The 22,658-nt window shown below is 44.3% G+C and overlaps 1 protein-coding gene and 1 long non-coding RNA gene across 19 annotated transcripts in view; one reads left to right on the top strand and one right to left on the bottom strand.

Moving 5' to 3' along the window:
- KIAA1217 (KIAA1217 ortholog) overlaps positions 1-22,658 on the top strand; it is a 398,770-nt gene that overhangs the window by 220,398 nt on the left and 155,714 nt on the right. For 12 of the 18 annotated variants that reach the window (XM_040451196.1, XM_040451198.1, XM_040451213.1 and 9 more), the window contains one exon: positions 19,009-19,089. The exons of the other annotated variants lie outside the window; for them this stretch is intronic. In XM_040451196.1, the coding sequence (XP_040307130.1) occupies positions 19,009-19,089 (81 nt within the window). The remainder of the gene's footprint in view (positions 1-19,008; positions 19,090-22,658) is intronic. 18 annotated transcript variants of the gene reach the window in all.
- LOC121014709 (uncharacterized) lies at positions 6,118-9,358 on the bottom strand. The gene is made up of 3 exons (XR_005783380.1): positions 8,416-9,358; positions 7,168-7,304; positions 6,118-6,932 (listed from the first exon to the last, which is right to left on the bottom strand). It is a non-coding gene; the product is annotated as an uncharacterized LOC121014709 (long non-coding RNA).

Genomic DNA, 22,658 nt, shown 5'->3' with positions numbered 1-22,658 from the left:
AGATGTGGGGCTCAAACTCATGAACTGTAAGATCATGACCTGAGCTGAAGTCGGACAGTGCCACCCAGGTGCCCCTACTTACTGTAACTTCAGATACGTGTCAAGCAAGGGGAACATTAGCCATTGTTCTGCTCAGTTCATAGGCACACTGTTTAGTGCCTACTTAATGAAGGGACCTCTGTTTTCAATTTTCTCTATTACCATCAGAACTAATGTTCATGATGACATTGTACCATCTGAAAAAATTAACTTCTGCCATCATACTAAGCTTAAAAAGATCGAACGTATGCCAAATTAAAGTAAACAAGATGATTTTTAAAATAACACACAAAATGATATTTTTCCAATCTTATCTGGAAATTTCACTTCTGTGACACTGTTCTGTAAATAAGACATTACAGTATCTATTCACGCACGCATTTATAGGAGATCAGCCAGAAAAGTATTAGTATTTCTTGTGCTGTGTCTTTTAGTATGTGGCACATCAAATAGAGTTATGGGTTGTCCTGCTCTGATTGATTTCATATAAAGGTCTTTGCTTTGGCAGCACTTGGGACCTATTCACTTTCTGAGGTAAATCTTACAGAGCAGGAAGTTGAGGTTTTGGGGTAGAGTCCAAGAGTCAGTTCTGATCTTATTGTTGGGGAATGTGGAAACCTAAAGCCTTCCTTTAGTTAATAATGTGAATAGTGGAGGATCTTTTTTCCCCCGTATTATTTTCTGAAAGATTCATTTTACACATATCTGTGCTTAACTATGGTCAGAGAATCGCCCCTGATTTAAAACCTCCTTATTTGTACACGTTGTAGTTCAAAGGCGGGAGGGACCTTACCATTTATGTGGAGAGAAAGTAAATGAGATTTCTTGCTATCTGTCTCCATATGTTTAATGGTAGGATTGTGCCTTGGATCCTATTTTGAGTTAAAACTGACAAGATTCAATGAGTTGCTACAATTAAGAATCGTTTTCACCTCAGAATCAACTCTTCAGTGTATCTCAGAGAATCGATTGTCAGCCGTGCAGGGGGTAGACCATCTTGAGCTGAATGGGCAGTTTGATTGTTTCTTTTCAATTGAACAAACATAGGTGCTCATTTGTCTCAGACCCTGCCAGAGAGGCAGTGTGGGGTGTGAAAAAAAAGTATGTATATTCTGTTGTCTTGTCTTCAAATATGAAAAAAAATGCTTACAGCCCAGCTAACTTGAGACACCAAGCACAGAGATTTCTTCACGGATAATAGAAATGAAAATAACAATGGTGTCTTCCTATAGTTCATAAGCAGGGGCTTGGGCAAAGCTATGGCAGAAGGCACCTGGAGGGACATGGCTTGATCTGCCCTCAACATCCCACTTGGTAGAACACAGCATTGTTTGCCTACACATAGCACTGTCCCCAAACAAAAAGGGCAGCATAGACCAACAGCGGCCTACCTCAGAGAACCTTCCAAAGGGCATCTGTATGTCATCCAGCATGTGAGGTTAAACATCTCAAAGAATCAGAAGAATGGGAAGATACCAAAGGAACCATTAGGTGAAATGAAATGTGGCAAAGATCTTCATTCCAATTTAACGGAGTCCAACGCCATTCCTCTCTGGAGAGATCCATTAGGAGAAGACGTAGCTTTGACTGAATTCACAGACCACGAATTATCCTCACACGATAAATGATATGCTAAAAATTATTTGCATTTGATCCCTCCTTATATCTTCAGATACTTTGTGGACAACACAGACTAGGAGGTGTTCTTTTTTTTTTTTTTTTTTTTTAAGATTATTTATTTATTTTGAGAGAGAGAGAGGGAGAAAGAGAGAATCCCAAGCAGGCTCCACACTCAGAGTGGAGCCTGACACAGGGCTCAATCTCACGACCATGAGGTCATGACCTGGGCCAATGACAAGAGTTGAACGCTTAACGGACTAAGCAACCCAGGTAGATGACCCCGGAGTTGACCTTTTCAGTTCACTTTTTCTTTTCTCTCTCTTACTTATTTTGACTGTTGACAGTATTTTATTTTAAATTGTGGTAAAATGCACATAACAAAAAAATTTTACCATCAGCCATTTCAAAGCGTACAGTTTAGTGGTGAAAGCATTATGTAAAATCACACTGTCCTTGTCTTTTTTGTGTCTTACTTGTTACTTCACTTAGCATAAGTGCCCTCAAGGTTTTTCCATGTCAGAATGTCCTCTCTTTCTTTCTTTTTTTTTTACGTTTTTATTTATTTTTGAGAGACAGAGAGACAACGTGATAAGGGGAAGGGCAGAGAGAGAGAGAGAGAGACACAGAATCTGAAGCAGGCTCCAGGCTCTGAGCTGTCAGCCCAGAGGCCAACGTGGGTCTTGAACCCATGAACCCCGAGACCGTGACCTCAGCCGAAGTCAGACACTCAACCGACTGAGCCACCCAGGCGTCCCAGAATGTCCTTCCTTTCTAAGGGCTCCTTTTAAAGGCTGAGTGATATCCCATCGTGTGTATATACCACATTTGGTTTGACCAGCCAGCGGTCAGTGGAAATTTGGATTTTTGTCATTTTTAATAAAATATACACTCACTACCATCTCAACAAAACAGGTTTAGAATTTGAAACGACTTCCTGGTTAGACTTTTGCTGTCATTGATACCTGTGAGTTGGCTTAGTGAGTGTTAAGAGGAGTAGAAACGATTGCTTTAGAAATGAATTAAAGCAATTGAGCACTAGTCTTGAGACTTCAAATCTTCCCCCTTCAAGTGTGGGCAGCTGTAAGATCCTATAAAAAAAGGCCGAAGGACGAAGGTGGCAACCACTTGGTGAAAGATGTTTGTTTCCCTGAATTGATTTCCCTGTACCCAGCGTCCAGAATGGTGTGTTTTTCATGGCCCTTTTTAGGCCTCTAAGCTTGCAGGGTGGGTTTGTTTCCTTAAAGACACAGTACGTGATCTTTCTCACCAGACTCGCTCGAAGGCTCCACTAGATAAACACTTAGAGGTCCGGAAAATGGGAGTAAAGGGAGCCATTTAGATTATTTCACATCCTCTTGCCCTGGAGTACTTTCCTTACTCAACACTTTCCTCACGTTTCTCAGAGGAGAAAAGAAATGGAAACTTGGTCCATTTATTTTTTACATACATGCCAGCTTTGACCACTCTTGGCACGAGGTGAACAGGAGATTAATGATGGGGGTTATGCCATGGAAAAAGCCATAAGGCTTTACATCACAATGTTTTGTTTTTAAAACATTTTGTTTTCATAGCTGGGGATTACTCTTTTGGCAGAGTGTAGGGAGAATGAGAAAAATATTGTAGGATAAAAGAGAGAGTACTGATTTAAACAAAAAATGCAACCAATTCCATTTCGGCTTTGGGAAGAAATGCTTTTGAGTTTGGAGGTGAACAGGTAGGATCGTGTCGCCATGTATATGCTATTTGCATATCATTCCTTGCCTTAAAAAAAATTACTATATAGGGGGCGCTTGGGTGGCTCAGCCTGTTAAATGTTCGACTCTTGATTTCAGCTCATGTCATGATCTCGAGGTTTGGGGAATCCAGCCTCACCTCAGGCTCCATGCTGATAACGTGGAGCCTGTTCGGATTCTCTCTCTCCCACTCTGCCCCTCCCCTGCTTGCGTTCTCTCTCTCTCTCCTTCAAAATAAATAAATAAAATAATTAAAAAAAAAAAAGAAAATTACTATTTAACGAAGAGGTAATTATTGACCCAGTGTACTTAGAGTATGATTATTCTTTTTAAAATTTTTTAATGATTATTTTTGAGAGAGAAAGACAGTGCACATGTAAGGGTAAGGCAGAGAAAGAGGGAGCCACAGAATCTGAAGCAAGCTCCGGGCTCTAAGCTGTCAGCACAGAGCCTGATGTGGGGCTCAAACTCATGAACCACAAGATCATGACCTGAGCCGAAGTCAGACACTTAACCGACTGAGTCACCCACGTGCCCTGTTGTTGTTTTTTTAAAGTAGTTTCTACACCCAACCTGGGCCTCGAACTCACTACCCTGAGATCAAGAGTCGGGTGCTCTACCTCCTGAGCCAGCCAGGCGCCCTGCCATTTTTATTGTTAGTAGATGTAGTCGCTTTAGAATAGCATATCCAGCACAGCTTAGCAAATGGACGTATTTATTAGCTCCGAGTGTATACTCACATCAGATCTCTTCTTTTTTTTTAGGTTTTTTATCTTTCTTATTTGATGGTGTTATTGATCTTTTAAAAATCATCTTGTATTTTTGGTATAAATTACCTAAAAATAAAGGGAGGTTTTGTTGTTGTTGTTGTTGTTGTTGTTGTTGTTGTTGTTTAAATTAGAAATTAGTGAGGTCTTAGAGAAAGAGAGGAGATATCGTATACATTTTAGGAAAGTCACCTCCTGCATGTTCTATAGGATTTTGCACATAATGGAAACCAGAAGTCGCCAAGTTAACAGTCGATCTCAAGAATAAGCAGGCTGAATTCTCATCCCTGTTCTGTGAGCACTGAGTTCAGTGAAAAGCAGTGATTTGGGGGAGAAATATGAAGCTCTGGTGAAGGGTAGATGGTGCTCTGAGCAAGTTACTGCTCCCACATTGCAGACCCAAGCACGTGAAATAATTTGGGGTCTCACATTTTTATGGGAGGTTACACTGATTATCACTAGAGGACTATTGCCTTTGTGATTTTGTGAAGGACATGTAACCTTGCTCATTTGGAAGAAAAAAAAAAAATGCCTACCAGAATCAGCCAGTGTGGAATATAGAACACAATCCCTCTAGTCTGAGGATTCCCCAACATCTGTGTGTATTCTAAGAGGATATTCAAAGAGAGGCTGGAGAATGAGCAAAGCAAAAGTATTTATTGACATTGGACCATGTGCCAGGCGTGAGAGTTATTTCATTTATTCCCCACTGAAACTCTACACGGTGGTATTCCCATTTCGTAGATGAGAAGCCTGAGGCTCAGTCAGGCTAACTTACCTGGTGGACAGTGTATCGAGGACGATCTGCTTCCAAGCCTATGCCCTTTCCAAAGCAGCCCCCTGCTCCCGGCCGGCCTGTTCCACCGGGCACGCTGATATGGAGCCTCCCTTGTCTAACCTGGGGCGGTCCTACCTTCCCTGCTCTGGCTGTTGGAATGTGCATGCCAGTGTCTGAAAGCCATTAAGGAAAATGAGTCACTTGCTGGATGCATTGAACTCCTTTCGATTATGAGAGCTTCACGGAGAAATAAAGTACCAAATGATTTTTCTTCGTAAAAAGAATTGAATCTCTCTCCTGAGTAGAGATTGTTGGCAAGTTCATGTGCAATCATGGTCAGCAGAAAAGAAATATAAGCAATAATGAAAAGCTTGTGGACTCGGAATGCCTTTAGCCCCCAGAGCTGAAGAGCAGGCCTTTGGGGAATGTTGTAGAGAGGATGCAGAATTGGGGCATGCAAAGAATTTTGGTCTTGGAGGAAAAGGCAGGGAACAGAAAATGAAGAGATGGAAAGCAAGGCGCGATGGATGGTTACTCTTCACCCCTGGGTAAGGTGGTGTGAATTGCTTTTGTTTCACCCCTTACCCCCCAAATAATTTCTTTCTGGTGAAGAAATATTTTTGAGGTAACTCATTACCTTTTGGCTTTAGGCCTGGAAGCCTCAGAAGTTGAAAGTAATTTTATATGCTACAGATGCTTCCTGGTTTTAAAACTATGACCTGGCTTCTAAATGATGATGACATCGATGCTATAGGATAATACTCTTCCATACCAGTAGCAGCTGTGGGGGACTCTTTACAAACTTAGGGGGAGGGGAGGCAGTCCGATTTAGTTCATGGGCTGACCGAAGGGAAGATATTTGGCGTGATTTCCATTGTAGGTAAAGATAAATTGGTACTGTGTTCTAGTTCCAAGACCGCGCAGTAGACAAACCCGTCTTTGCCTGGTGGTACTTTTAAAAACTCTTAGTATTGATTCCATACTTTTGATGTGTTTTCATGACCAGTTCAGACTACCCAAGCTGTAAAGCACCAGTCATTAGGAATAACTCTCCATCAGAGAAGAATCAAGGAAATTCTGCTTCCATTATTTAAGTTTTGACATCTCTGGAGGGACACAGTAAAACTCTTTCTACCCGTTAGTAGTTGACCTTGAAATAGGATACGTATTTCCTCTGTGGTGTGCTCACTAGTCTCCGTTTTATTCCTGTAAGCACGGGGTTAAGTGATAGAAACAAAAGGAACTTCATAAGACCTTGTTGACCTTGTTGCCGAATCCTGTCCTCCTCTATTCATTGGAGCTAACTAACAGTCAACAGGGGATTTTGATGGTATTTTATGTTATTTCAACTGTTACTTCTTGAAAGAGTGGATATGTGACTTGTAAATAGGTTGTTGGAATCCACCTCTTCAAAAATTCCCATCTGGCTTCCTTTCTTCCCCTCTAGTGCCCTCCTGTTCTTCCTGCCTCTAGCTCCATGCTTTTCTGGAGCTCCTGAAGTCTCTATAACCTCACCCTTCCCACAGGATCCTAGGTCAGCACTCCTTTGTGTCTGTTTGGTCATTTGTGGGCCGTGGTAGGTGGGCCCCGCCCCTTTGTGTAAGAGACACGCCCACAGAGTCTCATCCATGGTCTAGCTTGTTGCCCATTAATGAAGCCGGAGGTTCGTCCTGTAGGGGAGGGGAAGCCAGGGAGCCGGGGAGAATACAAGACCTTTCCTCACCTTGCACCTAGGCTCACGAACTCAGCAAAAACAAGGAAGGAAGGAACAGTTGCCTTGCACAATTTATTTCATTTCTGGGTCCCTTTTCCTGTATCCTATCAAAATCTCCTCTCTGCTAAATTATTGATATGAAGTTTTATCTGGTACAGCTGCTGCTGTCTCTCCCCAGGGGTGTCTTCACTTTGAATAATGGAGTTAGTTCAAAGCCCCTGCTTAGCCAGTCAAGGAGCTGTGGATTTGCAGGGTTCAGCTGGCAGGTTGGTGTAATGTTCCTGGAACAAGAAGGCTTCTTGGTTTCCATGAAATCACCCTCTTCCCCCATGACCGACCACAAGCCACTACCCTGCTGGCTCACATGGCTGACCTTGCCGTTGTGGTTAATGAAAAGGATACGAGTCTACACATGCTGGTGGCTGGCAACATAGCAAGAAAAAGTTCTCCTGCCTGGGAGTGTAATGCAGCCCAGGGCTGGGAATGGGCCTTCTGGGTGCCCTTGGGATGGATCACCTGCCAGGTGGCCTTCTTTGCTTCATCCCAGGGTGTCAAGTGTGACCATCAGCTTAACTGGGTGCTGTCGAAGCCCGGCTTCCCCATCTGCAACACTGTTTGCTCCACTGGAGTGGGAAAGAGGCCAGTGGACGAATCTACAGCAGAGCCAAACATTGGATAAGTCTCTTCAGCTGGCCTAAGAATTGCATTATGAATGGGGAGGGCAGGTGACTTGCTGAGATAATCCTTGAAAGAGAGATTGCGTGCATAGAAACTCAACCTCCTTTCCAGTGTTCCGCATGGAGTAATCACGAACCACATAATAGCTTTGTATTTCCATACTATTAATTGCAAGTTACGTGTGTATACTTGAAGTATCAACTTAAAAACAGTGCTTTACCTTTCTCATAAACAGGCTCTGATCTGCCTATTTTACATTATGGTGGCCAGAGCACCACCATTCTATTAAAAGTATAATGTTTTCAGGGCACCTGGTGGCTCAGTCAGTTGACTGTCCGACGGTTAATTTTGGTTGGATCCTAGGGTGGTGGGACTGAGCCCCCCGTCAAGCTCTGCACTGAGCATGGAGTCTGCTTAAGATTCTCTCTCTCTCTCTCTCTCTCTCTCTCTCTCTCTCCCCTGCTCGCACTCGCTAATAATAATAATAATAATAATAATGTTTTCTTATGCCAGCCAATCAAATGCTCTATCTGTTTAAACTCTGTCCTCCACTCTGTATTTGAAAGCTCTTTAGTGACCTCTCAAAGTCAGCCCTATGTTCAGGTCAATGTCATACTAGGAGTAAATGAAGAATCAAGGTTATTCTTGCTCTGCAGTCTTGCCTTAAAAGAGTGAGTTACCATTCCTAGAGGCAAAGGAACCGTGCTGTGCTTTGGTTACACATATGCAAGTGGGATTTATGAGCTTTGGGAAGGAAGCAGAGGTCATCATGATACTTGGTAAATTATGAGAGGGGGTCAGAGGGTCAGAAAGAGGGAGCTTCCCTGCCAGACATCCCTGGCTGAGAGTTGAAATACCATGGAGCAGATAGTTAGAAAATTATGAGTAACCTTCTCAACTTTGTCCTAGACCCTCGTGCCTGAAAGTACGAACCAAAGGAGGGAGTATAGCTTTGCAGGGATCTGGGGGGGGGGGGGGGGAAGGGGGAGGATGGTAGCTGGCCAATCTTGCAGGGTTCTACAGTGAGTACTAAAGGTTGAAAGTAGTGTCAAGGCCTCACCAAAAGCCTGGAATGACCCCACATACCTGCACATCAGCCTCAGACCCACCGCGGCCTCTCGGATCTTCTGGGTGGAAGAGGAGAGAGATGTTCACACCAACAGGAAGTGCTCATCTCGATGATGCAGTTTCCTCTTTGCTCCCTCCCTGAGGGTCTCTCCCTCCCCTCCCTCCACCTCAAAACGGCTGAACCAGATGCCCTTCAGACAGGCTTGACATTCCAGTGCTGCCACTGCCCCGTATTCTGAAGGACAAGAGGTGGGGCAGCCTAGGTAGATGGTCCAGACAGAAATGCCTGTGAAGTCACAGGGTCGCCCCGACACCCACGTGGGGCTTGTGTATGGTCAAACACCGCCTTGACAATAGCACTGTGTTTTGCTTGTGAACAACGGTTTCTGGTTTTCTCTCTCTGTCCGCATAGTCCTCGTTGTGTTGGTTCCGTCCTGTATTTTCGACTTCTTTCTGTGAAGCTTTGATGGGAAGGTTCTGCAGTAACTTTGCCCTACACTTCTCCTGGAAGGGCCGTTGATAAACTTAAATGTTTTTTTGAAAGCCTTTTTGTGGCACGAGCCGGGGCCCCGCTGAACATTTTTGAGCTGTGATTTGCACTGCGGCTCCAGAAACTACCATGCCGGTGGCTCAAAACAGGAACTATACTACTTTTAATTTTGCTGAGGGGCTCGTTTCTCTCTCTTGATCTCACTGTCTCAGTTTTTCAGTGTAGGGCCAGAGGCCGTTCGTGTACTTTGAGACTGTTTGCAACTTTTTGCTCCTGCTATTTCCAGGCAATTAGCAAAGCCCGTTTAGAGTTGAATTGTTATGTGCACACATTCTGTTTTAAATTCATTGTTGTCAGAGGGATGTATGCTAAACGTCAAGAAGAACTCCTAGAATCCAACCTTTTGCTTCAAAAGATTGAAGTCTTTACTTATTTTATCAACAAAAGATTTAACTAGATATTAAAAATGACAACAGGGGCACCTGGGCACCTCAGTCGCTTGAGCACCTGACTTTGGCTCAGGTCATGATCTCAGGGTTCCTGGGTTCGAGCCCCATGTTAGGCTCTGTGCTGACAGCATGGAGCCTGCTTTCTTCGGATCCTCTGTCCCCTTCTCTGCCCTTCCCCTGCTCTCTCTCTCTCTCTCTCTCTCTCAAAAATAAACATTGAAAAAAAAAAAAGACAACAAATAGTATTCATCCAGCTAGAAGAATGTATGAACTCTAGTAGATTCAAAATCATGCCAGAGAGCTGTAGCTGGGTTGTTGTTTTTTTCTTTTTGCTTCTCTACAGATTATTTTCCTTAATTGCAATGTTAAAAATACTAATTTGTAATTATGGCCCCAGTTATGTTGTATTAATTATAATTACGATGTTTTATCACACAGACTAGCAACTGATGATGGCCCTTGTCTGTTTAAATAATATCAATCCGTCTTTGAATTTAAGAAATGGCATCACTTGCTTATTTAATTGATGTCAGCAGTGAAATGGAACTGTCAAGAATAGTTTTTGTGTCAGAACACATTTTTATCCCAATAAAGCTTATAGCTTTCACAATAAATTTCAACCCCAAAAATATACTTGGCTGTTTCTGGGAATTGATCAACCAGAAACTGGGAAAGGAGGCCAGGCTCCAGCACTGAGCTCTTGGGTGATAAGGGCTGATGAGGGCCGGTGGGTTGGCTGAGCCCAGTCCGTGGAGCTCAGCATACCTACGACAGCCAGCGTAGAACTAGAGATCAAAGCCGCAATTACCTTGGGGTCAGGAGAGGTCGCAGCTCCACAGGCAGGTGGACCTTAGGGCCTCCAGTCAGCAAGTCTCCCAGCCCAGACCCCCAGCTGGAGATGGGGGTGCCAACATCCACCACTGTGATTTTTCTCTGCTCCTGGATTGAGGCTGTGTGTTGAAGGTCTAACATCCCTGGAATGGACAGAGCCAGACCTCATGCTTTAGCAGCAAAGCATTGTAGGAACTCTGGTCCGTGTGTTCATGCCTCCAGCTCCCTCTCCGTCATAAAAACACTACTGCACTGTTATTATTAGAGTTTTACACTCAACAGTGCTTTTGTCTGATTTACCTCGTTCGCGCTTCTTGGTGACGTTGTGAGGTAGGCAAGATGGTCGTTGCCATCTTGGAAAGGGGAAAGTGAGACTTAGTGGTTTAACGGATCCAATTCAAAGCCTAATGTCAGCTTAAGTCATTTATTCAGAGGACAACAGTGAATGAGTGCTGAACATCTTCCCACCCGCTCATGGAGCTACACGCTAGACCTTCCTCAGTAACGACTGTGTGTGGAGCACCCTGGTGTGGCCAAGGACGTTAGGAGGCAATATGCTTTTGGAGAACCCAAAGCTAAGATCTGCCATAGAGGTTGAATCTAACTCTGCATTTTATACATCAGGAATTGAGGACCAGACAGATGTCTAAGTTACATCGAATGCTCAGCAAAGACTGTAGAGCCCACGCTCCAACTCTTTGCCCAGTGCTCTCTGGACCACTGAGCACGTCTCCCTCATAGAACAGCATTGGCCATTATTCCATAGATATCGCATTTATATCACCGCCAACCATTATGGAAACTTCTAGAATAGATGTTGTGTGAAAAGGCCAGCATTTCCCCATCTTAGGTAGGGGAAGACAAGATGCTCGGAGGCATCCTTCCGCTGGTCTGGTTCCCCTTGCTTATGGGGGAAGTTTGTTGAGATCTAAGAGATTCTGGCCTCTGACTGTTTTCTCTGGGAGAACAGGGAGAATCAGAAATGCGGTGCCTTCCCGAATGGTTTCTAAATGATCCCATTTTTTATCCTACTTTCCTCCCTATTAAAATTTTTACCTTGAGTTACGTCTCAAGTGCAAGAAGGCTGCTTCCAAAGCAAGGCCCGGTCAGAAGATGGCCTGACGGAGCCAAGGGTCAGCTGGAACAAGGATGAAATGTATTACAAAGGTTTGGCATAATGAGGGAGAAATAGAAATCTGGAGTTCAGAAGCTCTTTTTTTCTTAGGAGCTTTGAGTCTTTTTTGTGTTTAGTATTCCAGGGGAGAAGGGTTTGGTGGAAATTGAAGGGAAATGCTGCCAGACAGAAATTCCGTATCAGATAGACATTTGCCTCCTTTCAAGAAGGTGTGAGAGTAGCCATGAAGCATTAAGGCACGGGGGAGTCAGAGTGATGGGTTGGAATGCTCTCGATGGAGCATGAGCAGTGGCTGGGGACAGACCTGCAGGTTGGCTGGGGAGGCTGATGTGAGCGTTGGGTGAGTTTCTGGGCCAACTCCTTGCGCCTGAACCCCTCAGACCTGAGGTAGTTTACAGACCAGGAGGTGAGCCCTCAAGTCAAGCAGACTGCCAAAGTCAAGGCTCCCCAAACACCAATGCCTCCTTCACAGCCTTTCTATTCATTCTGGAAGTGAAGTCAGCACTGGAGACATCCCTGCCTTCCTGGTGCTTAAATGGGGGGCGAGGGGGCGCAGAGAAGAAACAAGCAAGTAAGTGATATATCTAGTATATCAGGTAGCATTTAAGTGCTGTGGAAGAAAACCAGGCAGAATTCTCAAGGAACTGGTCGTCCTGATGTCCATAGATTGTGTGTAGGGGGGCAGTTCCAAGTTATTTGTCACCCTTGTGGAGCTGACCTGGGGTAACTCTTCTCAGCCATTTTATAGAACTCTATGCAGGGCACTTCATTTCCATTTTTTTCTTTGTTAAGCAGCAATGTGGAGGAAAGACCTCTGAATAAAGCCCTCTGAGATCTGTTAAGGAGCCAACAGTCTCTTATACTAGGTAGTCGATGCATTTGTGTATCTTATTGAGAGCCAGCATTCCGTTGTATGCAGAAAGAGACGAATGTATTTGGTGTTGGGTGTTTTAAACATCAGACTCCTTATTTCCATTGGAGTCATGACAACACAAGCACAGAGGCGTTCAGACGCTTCCCTTGGCCACAGACGAGCACAAGAGCCGTGGCTGTCCTAATATTGCTCAGGCTCTTATTACACCAGGTACCGCGTTTTTATATGCTAGGCACAGATTTAGCATTTTTTCATAAACTATCTCATTTCATACAGGAAAACAGTAACACAAATATTATTATTACTATCTTTACTACTTTAAGGATGAGGAAATGGGGCGCCTGGGTGGCTCGGTCGGTTAAGTATCCGACTCTTGGTTTCAGCTCAGGTCACGCTCTCACAGTTCATGGGTTAGAGCTGCGTGCCGAAGCCTGCTTGGGATTCTGTCTCTCCCTTTCTCTCTGCGCCTCCCCTGCTCACTTTCTTGGTTTCTCTCTCTCTCAAAACAAATAAACAAACTTTAAAAATTTTTAAAAAAAGAAAAGATGAGGAAACCACACATGACACATGATAAAGGCAGCATTTCCAGGGTAAAATGCCCAAGGTCTGAGATGTTAGGAGTTGAACTGGAGGCTCAAAGCCACGTATATCTTTCCAAGAGTGATACCCCCAATCACTGTCCTAAGTTCACTGTAGAATTACTTGGAATTCTTAGGAAATTCGGAATTCCTAGGATTTTTGCCCTGAATCTTTTTCTTTTTGAGATGTGGCAGCTTTTTTTGTTTGGTTTTGTCCGTTTACCCTTGAGAGTGCCTGAGACTTTATCCTGTATTTTAAATTTATCGTTAATCAATTATAAAACTGAACGTGACTCACAAAGTCTCACAAAGCCTACCTAATTTTATCCCATCTTTAATGTTTTAAACATTTTTAGAAAAGAATTATGTTACAATTGGGTCTCTCAGTTGAGTAACTTTTTTTTTTGTTTGTTTTTACCCCAAATAACCTGAAATTATGTTGGTCTCCAAGTTACTGGTAGAACTGTGTGTCCTTAGGATCAAATTACTTCTAGGATGATTTCCGCAACATTTGCTTTTGTTGTGTTCTTTAGTTTTGTGTTATGGGGGCTCCAAATTTTCATTTGTTCAATAGCAGCTTCATTAAATCTATTAGATTTGCAGAAATCAACTCTTCCTGCTGTCATGACACAAATGGTCGCCCCATTTTAGTTTTCCACACTGGGTACCTCCAGCCAAAGTGAGCTGTCTAAGGGACTCTGAGGCATTTTGAAGAGATGAAGGTGGGCTCAAAGCCATCAGTGTGGAGTATGTCTTGCTTCCTCTCAAGTTCGGGATTTCAGCTGCTTCCTTCCATCAGGCCAGGGGCTGCATTTATTGTACTCGTTAAGTTCGCGGCGCCCCCTCGTGGTGCAACTGATACATAGTCAAGGTGAAAAAAAATGTTGGCAAGCTTACAAGTGATAAAAAAAAAAAGGCTGTGCATTTAGATAGGATCTTATTCTTCCCATTTTTAAGACTGTCAAATGCGTAAAATCTTGTTTTCCGATTTTGGTTTAAATTCATCTGTAGCTGTTTATATCATATTCAGTGCTTCATTTTGGGGAGGGAAAAACAAATCAGAAAAGCAAGCTCAAATCCCAAATCCCCCACAAGTTCAAAAATATATATATACATATTTTTTTAATGTAAGAGTAATACATGTGCATTCTGGAAATACTGGAAAGAACAGATAAAGAGCAAAAGAATCACTTATGATCTCACAACCCACATGGATTAACATTGGGTTAAATGTTCACACACCCATTATATGTGTGACCTTCATTCTGTGTTGTTACAGAGTCTGCTTCTTCATCATTGTTAGTAGTTGCTTAGATTGGTGGGTTCCATTGCGTACCTGCTTGTGGATTATTATAGATTATAGATTTCCTTAAAGTCAGTTGCTCGGGGCGCCTGGGTGGCGCAGTCGGTTAAGCGTCCGACTTCAGCCAGGTCACGATCTTGCGGTCCGTGAGTTCGAGCCCCGCGTCAGGCTCTGCGCTGATGGCTCGGAGCCTGGAGCCTGTTTCCGATTCTGTGTCTCCCTCTCTCTCTGCCCCTCCCCCGTTGATGCTCTGTCTCTCTCTGTCCCAAAAATAAATAAACGTTGAAAAAAAAAAAAAAGTCAGTTGCTCAAAATAGAATGGCTGAATCGAAAGGACATGCAAAATTTTAAGGCATTAGATATGTACTTCCTAGTTATTGTAAGTAAAGCATCTTTTGGGGAATGCAGTTTTTTTTTTTTTAATAAGCGTTTCAAGTTCCTAGCATTTGCCTTCTTACTCTGTGCCAGGAATTGTGTCTCTTGGTTTCCATGCCTCGATCCCATTTGATCCTCATAACAACTATGTGAAGTAAATACTATTATTGTTCTCGCTTTCCAGATAAGGAATGTCAGGCTTACAGGAATTAAATAGCTGCTATGTGATTCCAAGAGCAGGAAGACAGAAGGCTTTCAGAAATTGGATCAGAATAGCACTCTGCATCCCTTGAATCTGGAACTAAGTGGAAACTAATACTGATAATTCTCCATTGGTAAAATAAAGAACAAGGGTGTTGGCAATAAGAGAGGAGGAAGAGGAAATACGGGTCTGTAAATTTAGAAACATGATGAAAATTCTAAGTTAAGACTCTGGCAATTAGATCTTCTTGTTAGAAGAAGGTACAATGGACAACTCCGTGATTACTGTATAATCACAAACTCTGGGGAACCCCTAATACGGACGTGTTTTCGCTAGATCTTGTCATTTTTTTTTTTCATGAATACATTTTCTTTGACCACAGTAGTCTTCAGACTGCTTCAATTACTCCTAAATAGTCAAAAGTTGACTAGAAAGAAAGTGTATCAGAAAATCTTCCATTTCTGGATAAAACCAGAACCTTTTGCGAGCTTTTCGATTTTGGCAAATCTCCAAAGTTCCTTATGGTTTTTCTCTCACTGTTACTCGCTAGGGACCTACATTTGCCTTTTGTGACTGTCACCCATATTCTTCTCTTTTCGTATTCGTATGTAATTATCTTTATTCTAGAAAGCTCAGGAAGATACAGAGCAAAAGAAAGAGAATGAATAGTGCTCATCATTCAGGCTGTTAGAAATACTGTGTGTGTTGTTCATTTTTGGTTCTCTTTGTCATTACTCAATATTTACTATTCCTGATCTGCCTTTCTCAGGCTCACCAGCACTGTCTTTATTCTTAAGGAAGAGATTTTGAACCTCTTTCTCTTCCTGCTGCATTTAGCCTTTCAAAGACATCTTGAGCACCAGTTAGTGGAACGGCCACCTGTGTCGTTTCCCTTGACCATTTTCCTCTTATGATGCCATCGGATTTATTAGGAATCTTTGAAATTCTCAAAATTTCCTTCTGTTTAATTTTTATGGCATCATCATGATGCAGCTACAGCTGTTTCCTTGAGGTCGTGGGCCTTGCCGTTCCATTCCCTTATCTCGATGTGGCCTCGTGATGTCCGTCAACTACTGATCGCCATTATAATTCTCTGAAGTGACTCGGAGATGCTCCTTCCGCACCCACGCTGATTTTTTTTTTTTTTTTAGGAACAATTTTCTGTTTTATGGTCAGATCTATAAATCAGACGTCTAAGTTCTACACACTTGATTTAACCGGAGCGTGTGAGTGGCCTAATAAAATCCCGTCTCCTTCTACACTTCCTTCTGTAGGGCTCAGAACCTATAGAGCCCGAAACATTTTGCACACGTATGGAACCTGCTGAAAAGTGAGGAGGTTTTCTGTGAGTCGAATTTTGTAATCCTGAGGAAATGGATGCCATTAGAGAGCTCGAGTTCCTGCAGACCCGGTTTCTGGAACCCCTTCTGCGTGGGAGCCACCGACCGCATCTTTGAAGAAAGGCCTCCTGCCTCCCCGGCACCCCGGGGTCCTTTCCTGCTCTGATGCAGGACGGCTCTCCCAGCTTCTGTGTTTCCTCGACCTCAGGCAGTAAGGGTAAGAAAGGATGACCAGCAGAGTTGGTACTTGCTCGAAGTTGGAAGCCTTTGACCACTCCTGTGTTTGTCCCCCTACGTTCTTGGATGGCAGACAGTCCTTGCCTAAAGCAGCTGCTTTAGCCACCTTCTTTGTCCCCCTTTTGTCCAAGTCTTGTATTATTATTGTTGCAGGTCCCTCTGCTGAGAGCCCTCCTACAGAGAGAGGCTGGGGTCTCTGCCCTCCTGGCGGCCATGTTGTTGGGGAACTGGTCTCCCCTCCCCCCTCTTGTTCTCCATCCGCGCTGTGCGGGGCTGGCTCTTTCGGGTTCTCTGCCCTCAGCCCATTTTATTTCCCATCTCCTTCGGATGCACGTTCTGGGTTTCTGCACCCTTTTCTCCTTGCTTGTGCACAGCAGCTCTTCAAATCTATCATCCTGTTTTTATCTTGCACTTTTATTTATCATGCACCTACGGGGCTTTAGTATTTGTGATCTGCTTCAGATTTCTTTCGTAGTTGATGAAGCCTGTAAAGAATCAGAAGCCCTACAGCAACCCTCACCTTTCTAGGGAGAATATATTCACCTAGGAAAGGGCTTTTATGAGGTCAGTCTGGCTAATAGCTCTTCTAATGGTGTCACTCTCCTGTTCTCTTAAAAGTCCCTTTGAGTTCTTTGCCTCCCCCCCCCCCCCACTTCTGAATGCATTCTGGATAGACCATTTTAGTACAGTTCTTGCCTAGAGACCTGTCTTTTGGCTTTGGGATGTAGCCCTCTGTATTCAAACGTTCTTTTCCTTGTAGGGATTTGTGTCTGATATGTGTGAAACCAGCTTCTAAATAATATAAAATTAGTGAGAAATAAAAGAAATACACATATATACATCTTATCGCTGTATCTATAATGGTGGTATGGACCGCAGATACGATATAATTCAGTTATGACGATGTTTAGAGGCCGTGTATATTTTGGTCATATTCATATGGATACATCTGTGTGCACATGCAGTAATTGTAACAAGCAGGTGTCGAGCCAGGACATCTCACTGGCTGATTTTTTTTGTTTTTTTTTTTTTTTTAATTTTTCTTTTTAATTGTGGTAAAATATACATGACACAAAGTTTACCACCTTAACCACTTTTTTTTAAGTTTTGTTTATTTTGAGAGAGAGAGAGAGAGAGAGTGTGGGTGTGTGTGTGGGTGTGTGTTTGAGAGAGAGAGAGAGTGAGAGACAGCATGAGCAGGGCAGGGGCAGAGAGAGAGGGAGACCGAGAATCCCAAGCAGGCTCCAGGCTGTCAGCCCAGAGCCCAACGCAGGGTTCGAACTCCCAAAACTGCGAGATCATGACCTGAGCTGAAACTATGAGTCGGGCGTTCAACCGACTGAGCCACCCAGGGACCCCCATCTTAACCAGTTCAGTGGTGTTAGGTGCATGTTGTACAACCAGCCCCCAGCACTCTTCGTTTTGCAAAACTGAAACTCTGTCCACATCAAACAGCACCTTCCCATCCCCCTCTCCTCCCAGCCGCTGGCACCCGTCATCCTACTTTGTATCACTCAATTGACTACTCTGGGTACCTCATGTAAGCGGACTCTTACAGCGTGTGTCTTTTTGTGTGCGGATTATGTTACTTCCTATAATGTTCTCAAGGCTCCTGCGTGTTGTAGCGTGTGTCTGAATTTCTTCCCCTTCTGAGACCAGATAATTTTCATTACATGTACACACACCATGTTTTGTTTATCCGCTCATCTGTTGGTGGACCCTTGCTTCCACTTGGGCCTGTTGTGAATAATGCTGCTGGGAACGCGGGAGTCAGATATTTCTTTGAGACCCTGCTTTCAGTTCTCGCTGGCTGATTCTGGATTCAGGAGTGAGTCATCTGATCATGAGGATTATGGAAATTTTCATTTTTAGGAAGACAAAAAGGTATTTCCACCGTGATTATTTAAAAAACGAAGTTGTCCGGGGGTGCCTGGGTGGCTCAGTCGGTTGAGCGTCTCACCTTGGCTCAAGTCATGGTCTCGCAGTTTGTGAGTTCAAGCCCCACATCGGGCTCTGTGCTGACAGCTCGGAGCTGGAGCCTCTTCGGATTCCATGTCTCCCTCTCTCTCCGCCCCTGCCCTGCTTGCACTCTGTCTCTCGCTCTCTCAAAAATAAATAGACATAAAGAATAAAGTCCAAAAATTGATCAGTGGATCGGTGAGAATTGAAATATTTAAATACTGGCACAGGAAGCATAATAAACTGAAGACACACACTCCAGGGTCACCCAGATTTCAGGGACAGAATTTGTTCCCTCAGCTGTGATCCTGATCTTCTGTTCCTGCAAGTATTCACATTGGGTGTGATCAAGAAAGTCTTGTCATCCTGCATGGCAGAGCCCAGGTGCAGAGCACTGAGCTCACAAGCCAGTCTTGAGAGAAGTGGCCATTCCCAATCAAGATGGCAGGCGGGGCTCACCACCAAACTGCACTCAGACTAGGAAAGGTATTTCAATCTGGTTTGGCAACTCCCGTAGCTTCCCTGCAGCCTTGGGAGACAATTGGCCAACGTGACATATTCTCAGATGACGCGGTGAATTTAGATAGGCTTGTGGCAAGATGTTTTAGGGGAAACTCGTTGCCAGGCGGGGCTTGCTTTCGCCATTTCTTTCTAGAACGTAAGGATGGGACTGTCACTGTTTTCTCCTTCCTTGAGGGGGACAGGGGTTAACTGCTACATTTACATCGTGAACAAATAGATGGTCAGTCCATTTTGGTCAGCCTATTCTTTTTTCTCATCATGTTTTCACCCCTTTTCTTTTCTATCTTTTTTTTTCTCCTTTTCTCCTGTTATACAGGCTTTGCAGTGCATGCTGATCTCTCTTCAGGCAGAACTTGACATTCAAAGGTACTTGATGAAAATTGAATCATCTCAGCGAGTTAGTACTCCTTTTCTTTCTCTGCATTGAGTTGCACCTCACCTCCTGCCTTTTTATTCCGTTGCGTGTGGCTTTCTAATCGGCATCAGCCACTAAACCAGATGGGCTGTACTTTTTCCCTGTCTCCCCCAAGCCCTGATTTAAACCCATCAAAGCCAAATGCTTGCAGCATTCTGAAACATGCGCGTGTCTTTCTGTGTTAACTGCGAGAGTTAATATGAAGGTGCACGCTAACTGCATGCCTGCTTCGAAATACGTCGTTTGCTTTCCACACACTGAGTTGTGGAGCCGGCAGGAATGTGGAGGCGAGTCAGAGATGGGGTGGCCATCTGAAAAGTGGGGCTCTGCGGCAAGCCTCCCTCCTCGCCGCCTTGCCCGAGGCAGAGTAGTCGTGGACATCCGACAGAAACCACGTCATTCTAGTAACCTCGGAGCACTGTGGCTCTTCCTTCACTCGGCCCCAGTACACCCAGTGCTGGCTCCTGATCGTGTTACTGATGTGCGTCTTAATAACAAGACGTGAGAGCAACAGACACATTGATACAGGACTTACTATGGGCCAGCCACCCTTCTAAGTGCTTTACAAGTATTAGTTTCTCACAGCAACCCATGGGGTGGATGTACTGTGGTCCTCGTTTTACAAATGGGGAAACCGAGGCGCAGAGACGTTACATTACTTGACCAAGACCACATAGTCGTAATAAGTAACGGGGTTGGCATTGGACCCCAGGCCGTCTAGCCCCATAGTCGGTTTTCAGCATGTTACTTATTTACCCACAGTCCTCGGTGCCCTCTGTGTCCAAATGGGGCAGTTTGGAACATGAAAATTGGAAAGGGTGGGGAGAGTTTCCAGCTCTTGGATACCTGGCTGGGTGCTGGGCGCTGTGCCCACAGACCTCTCGCACATTGCCACCCACGTCCTTTGTGTCCCTCCAGACACGTGGCCTATTTCTTTCTCGTCTCCTGAGCATGTGCAGGCCAGAAGCGTTTGCGCTTTACCGTGAGGGCTTGAACCGTGAGGTTTAGGAAGCCTCCGGCAGACTGGCCTTTGTACAGAGGTGGCCTCTTTCCCATTGGTCAGTCTTCAGTGACCACACTGACCTCTTTCCCTTTCCTTTCCTTTTATTTTATTTTTTTTTATTTTTAAAGTTTATTTATTTTTGAGAGAGAGAGAGAGAGAGAGAACACGTGTGCGCAACCCAGGGAGGGGCAGAGAGAGGGGGAGAGAGAGAATCCCAAGCAGACTCCACCTTGTCAGTGCAGAGCCAGACTCGGGGCTCAGGCTCACGAGCCGCAACATGGAGACCTGAGCCCAAACCAAGAGTCAAGCCCTTAGCCCACGGAGCCACCCAGGGGCCCCTGCCTTTCCTTTTTTAGTAACCGGTCTCACTGGTATTTTGTGGGGGGTAACAAGCTCAAACTGGAAAGTTTGTCCCCAAGGGGACATTCAAGTAAAAGTTCGGCCAGACTTGCTACAGAGAATCATCGCCCCTCCCCCCACGGTCTCACTTAAGATGGGGTGTTTACCTCTAATTTTTTCCCATGCTGCTTAATCATTTTCATGTCTCTGTAATTTCACGTTTCTATAATTCTGTAATTTCCATAATTCATTTAAAATGGAGCTTAATTATTTCCTTGCACACGTGTCGTGCGCTGAACAGGAGGGCAGGAAAGGAGAAAAATGTCACACGTGGCTTCTCCCTACAATTTAAAATCTGCCGCCATTTTAACTGTGCCTGTCTTCTTGCAGAATAGAGATTTAGCTTCATAATGTGGGATTCTCCATCATAAATTGTGCAGTGTTTGGGGTCCCCTGCACTGTTGTCTTCCCTTATGCTTGAAAGAAATTCTCAGCACTGACTTTTTTTTTTTTTTTTTGATATATCAGCCAGTAATGGGATATTTGAAAGTCGTTTTGAGGGATTATTTTTTGAAAAGCATTTATACACAAGTTACAATGACAGTGGTGTATTTTGGAGGAACGGGATGTAATAAGGTTGGAAATTGATGGTCTTCCTCCTTTTTGGTTAAAGGAGTAATGCTCAGCCTCGGAGGATGTCACGTCCTCTGGTTTGAAATTGGAAGTAACCATTTACTCATGTCAGGTGGGGTGGACACAGAAAGAGGGTGGTTGTATTCTCTTCTCTCACATAGGACCCCCCCAAGCCGAGGGACCCCCACTGGATAGCTGGGAGCCCAGCCATCTAGAACCGCCCTCAACAGAGCAGCTCTCCACAAGGGTACCTAGATGCTTTCTATCATTTATAGTTGACAACTTCCTGAGCATTTTTTTCAGTGACTCCTCACCACATCTATATCAAGTAGATATTTTGATTATTTTGTAGAAGTGAGAATGAAGGTTCCAGAGAGCCTTCACCTGGGGGTCACATTGCCAGTGCACGGCCGGATTGGAATCTGCATTCTGTAAGAACCGTGTGGTAAAGAGGAAAGTGCTTTCATTCTAAATCTTGTCCTCCGTGTTCCCAGACCCTGATGTTCTTTCTTATAGTGGCTCTAGAGGGAAAAAGAACCTTTACCCTGAAATTGTCAGAACTTTCACATGTATTTTTGCATTTGAAAAGCATTCCAGTGACATTGGGAGGGTGGCTGGTGGTGGTGATGGGTGTGTGTGTTTGAGTTGGAAAGTATCAGCAGATCCTGCTTTCAAGAAGTCTGAAGAGGGTCTGGCCATAAGCACGGAAGGCATGGCCGCCTCCGATACCCCAGTGTCCCGCCTGGCCCAGCTCCCTGTGGCCTTCCTCACTGCAGGGGGACTGGGGACACCTTCAGATCTCCCAGGATAAGTAAGTCAAAGGAGGGGCCCTCTGCTCACAGGGAAAGCCTCTCGTTTCACTACAATGGGGTTCAGCTCTAGGGGGCCCCACGTCCTCTCCAGAAAGGACTGCAGCCTGGGCTGTGAGGATGAATTCGCAAATGGCTTTGTTAGGAGGCTTTCTACAGGGCATATTTAGCATTCCTTGTTAGGCTGGTTGTATTTGACTTGAAATTTCAAAGCCCCCTGGCAGGCCCTTGCTTTTCATCACCCATAATAACAGCAGCCCTCACTCAGACACCTTTTATCCCGAAACCTTTGAAGTGCATTGCTAGCTCTCTGAATTGTAAAGGCATCTGCCCCTGCTTTGCTCAGACTTCTCCCAGTGAGGACAGTGGGAGCCCAAGCCTGTGACACTTACTTGTTTATAACGCACATCTTCTTGTTTCAAAATACAGGAGGGGAAAGAGAGAGAGAGAGAGAGAGATAAATAATGAGTGATTGATTCGAGGCACCTTGGAGTCAAGAGACATCCACTTAGGTGGATAAACTAAAAAATCTGAAGGCAAAATCTCAGAGGAGGCGGAGACAAATTTAGGAGTATAGCTAACTGTGATTGGCTTGACCATTAACTTCAGGGTCAGCCTTTCTGATGGATGCGACATTTTACATACATTCTACATACTTCCCGTTATAGTACAGAGGAACAGTTTTTAACTCCTTCACGAGGCGACGTTTTCCTTGTGTTAAACTCCACAAGTGCCATTGTTTTGCTCTTGCCTTCTGAGAAGGGACA

The sequence above is a fragment of the Herpailurus yagouaroundi genome, unplaced genomic scaffold (genome assembly GCF_014898765.1).
Source record: "Herpailurus yagouaroundi ecotype Mexico unplaced genomic scaffold, PumYag 203, whole genome shotgun sequence".
Classification (NCBI taxonomy): Eukaryota; Metazoa; Chordata; class Mammalia; order Carnivora; family Felidae; genus Herpailurus; species Herpailurus yagouaroundi.
This window is presented reverse-complemented; position numbering and strand designations above follow the sequence as displayed.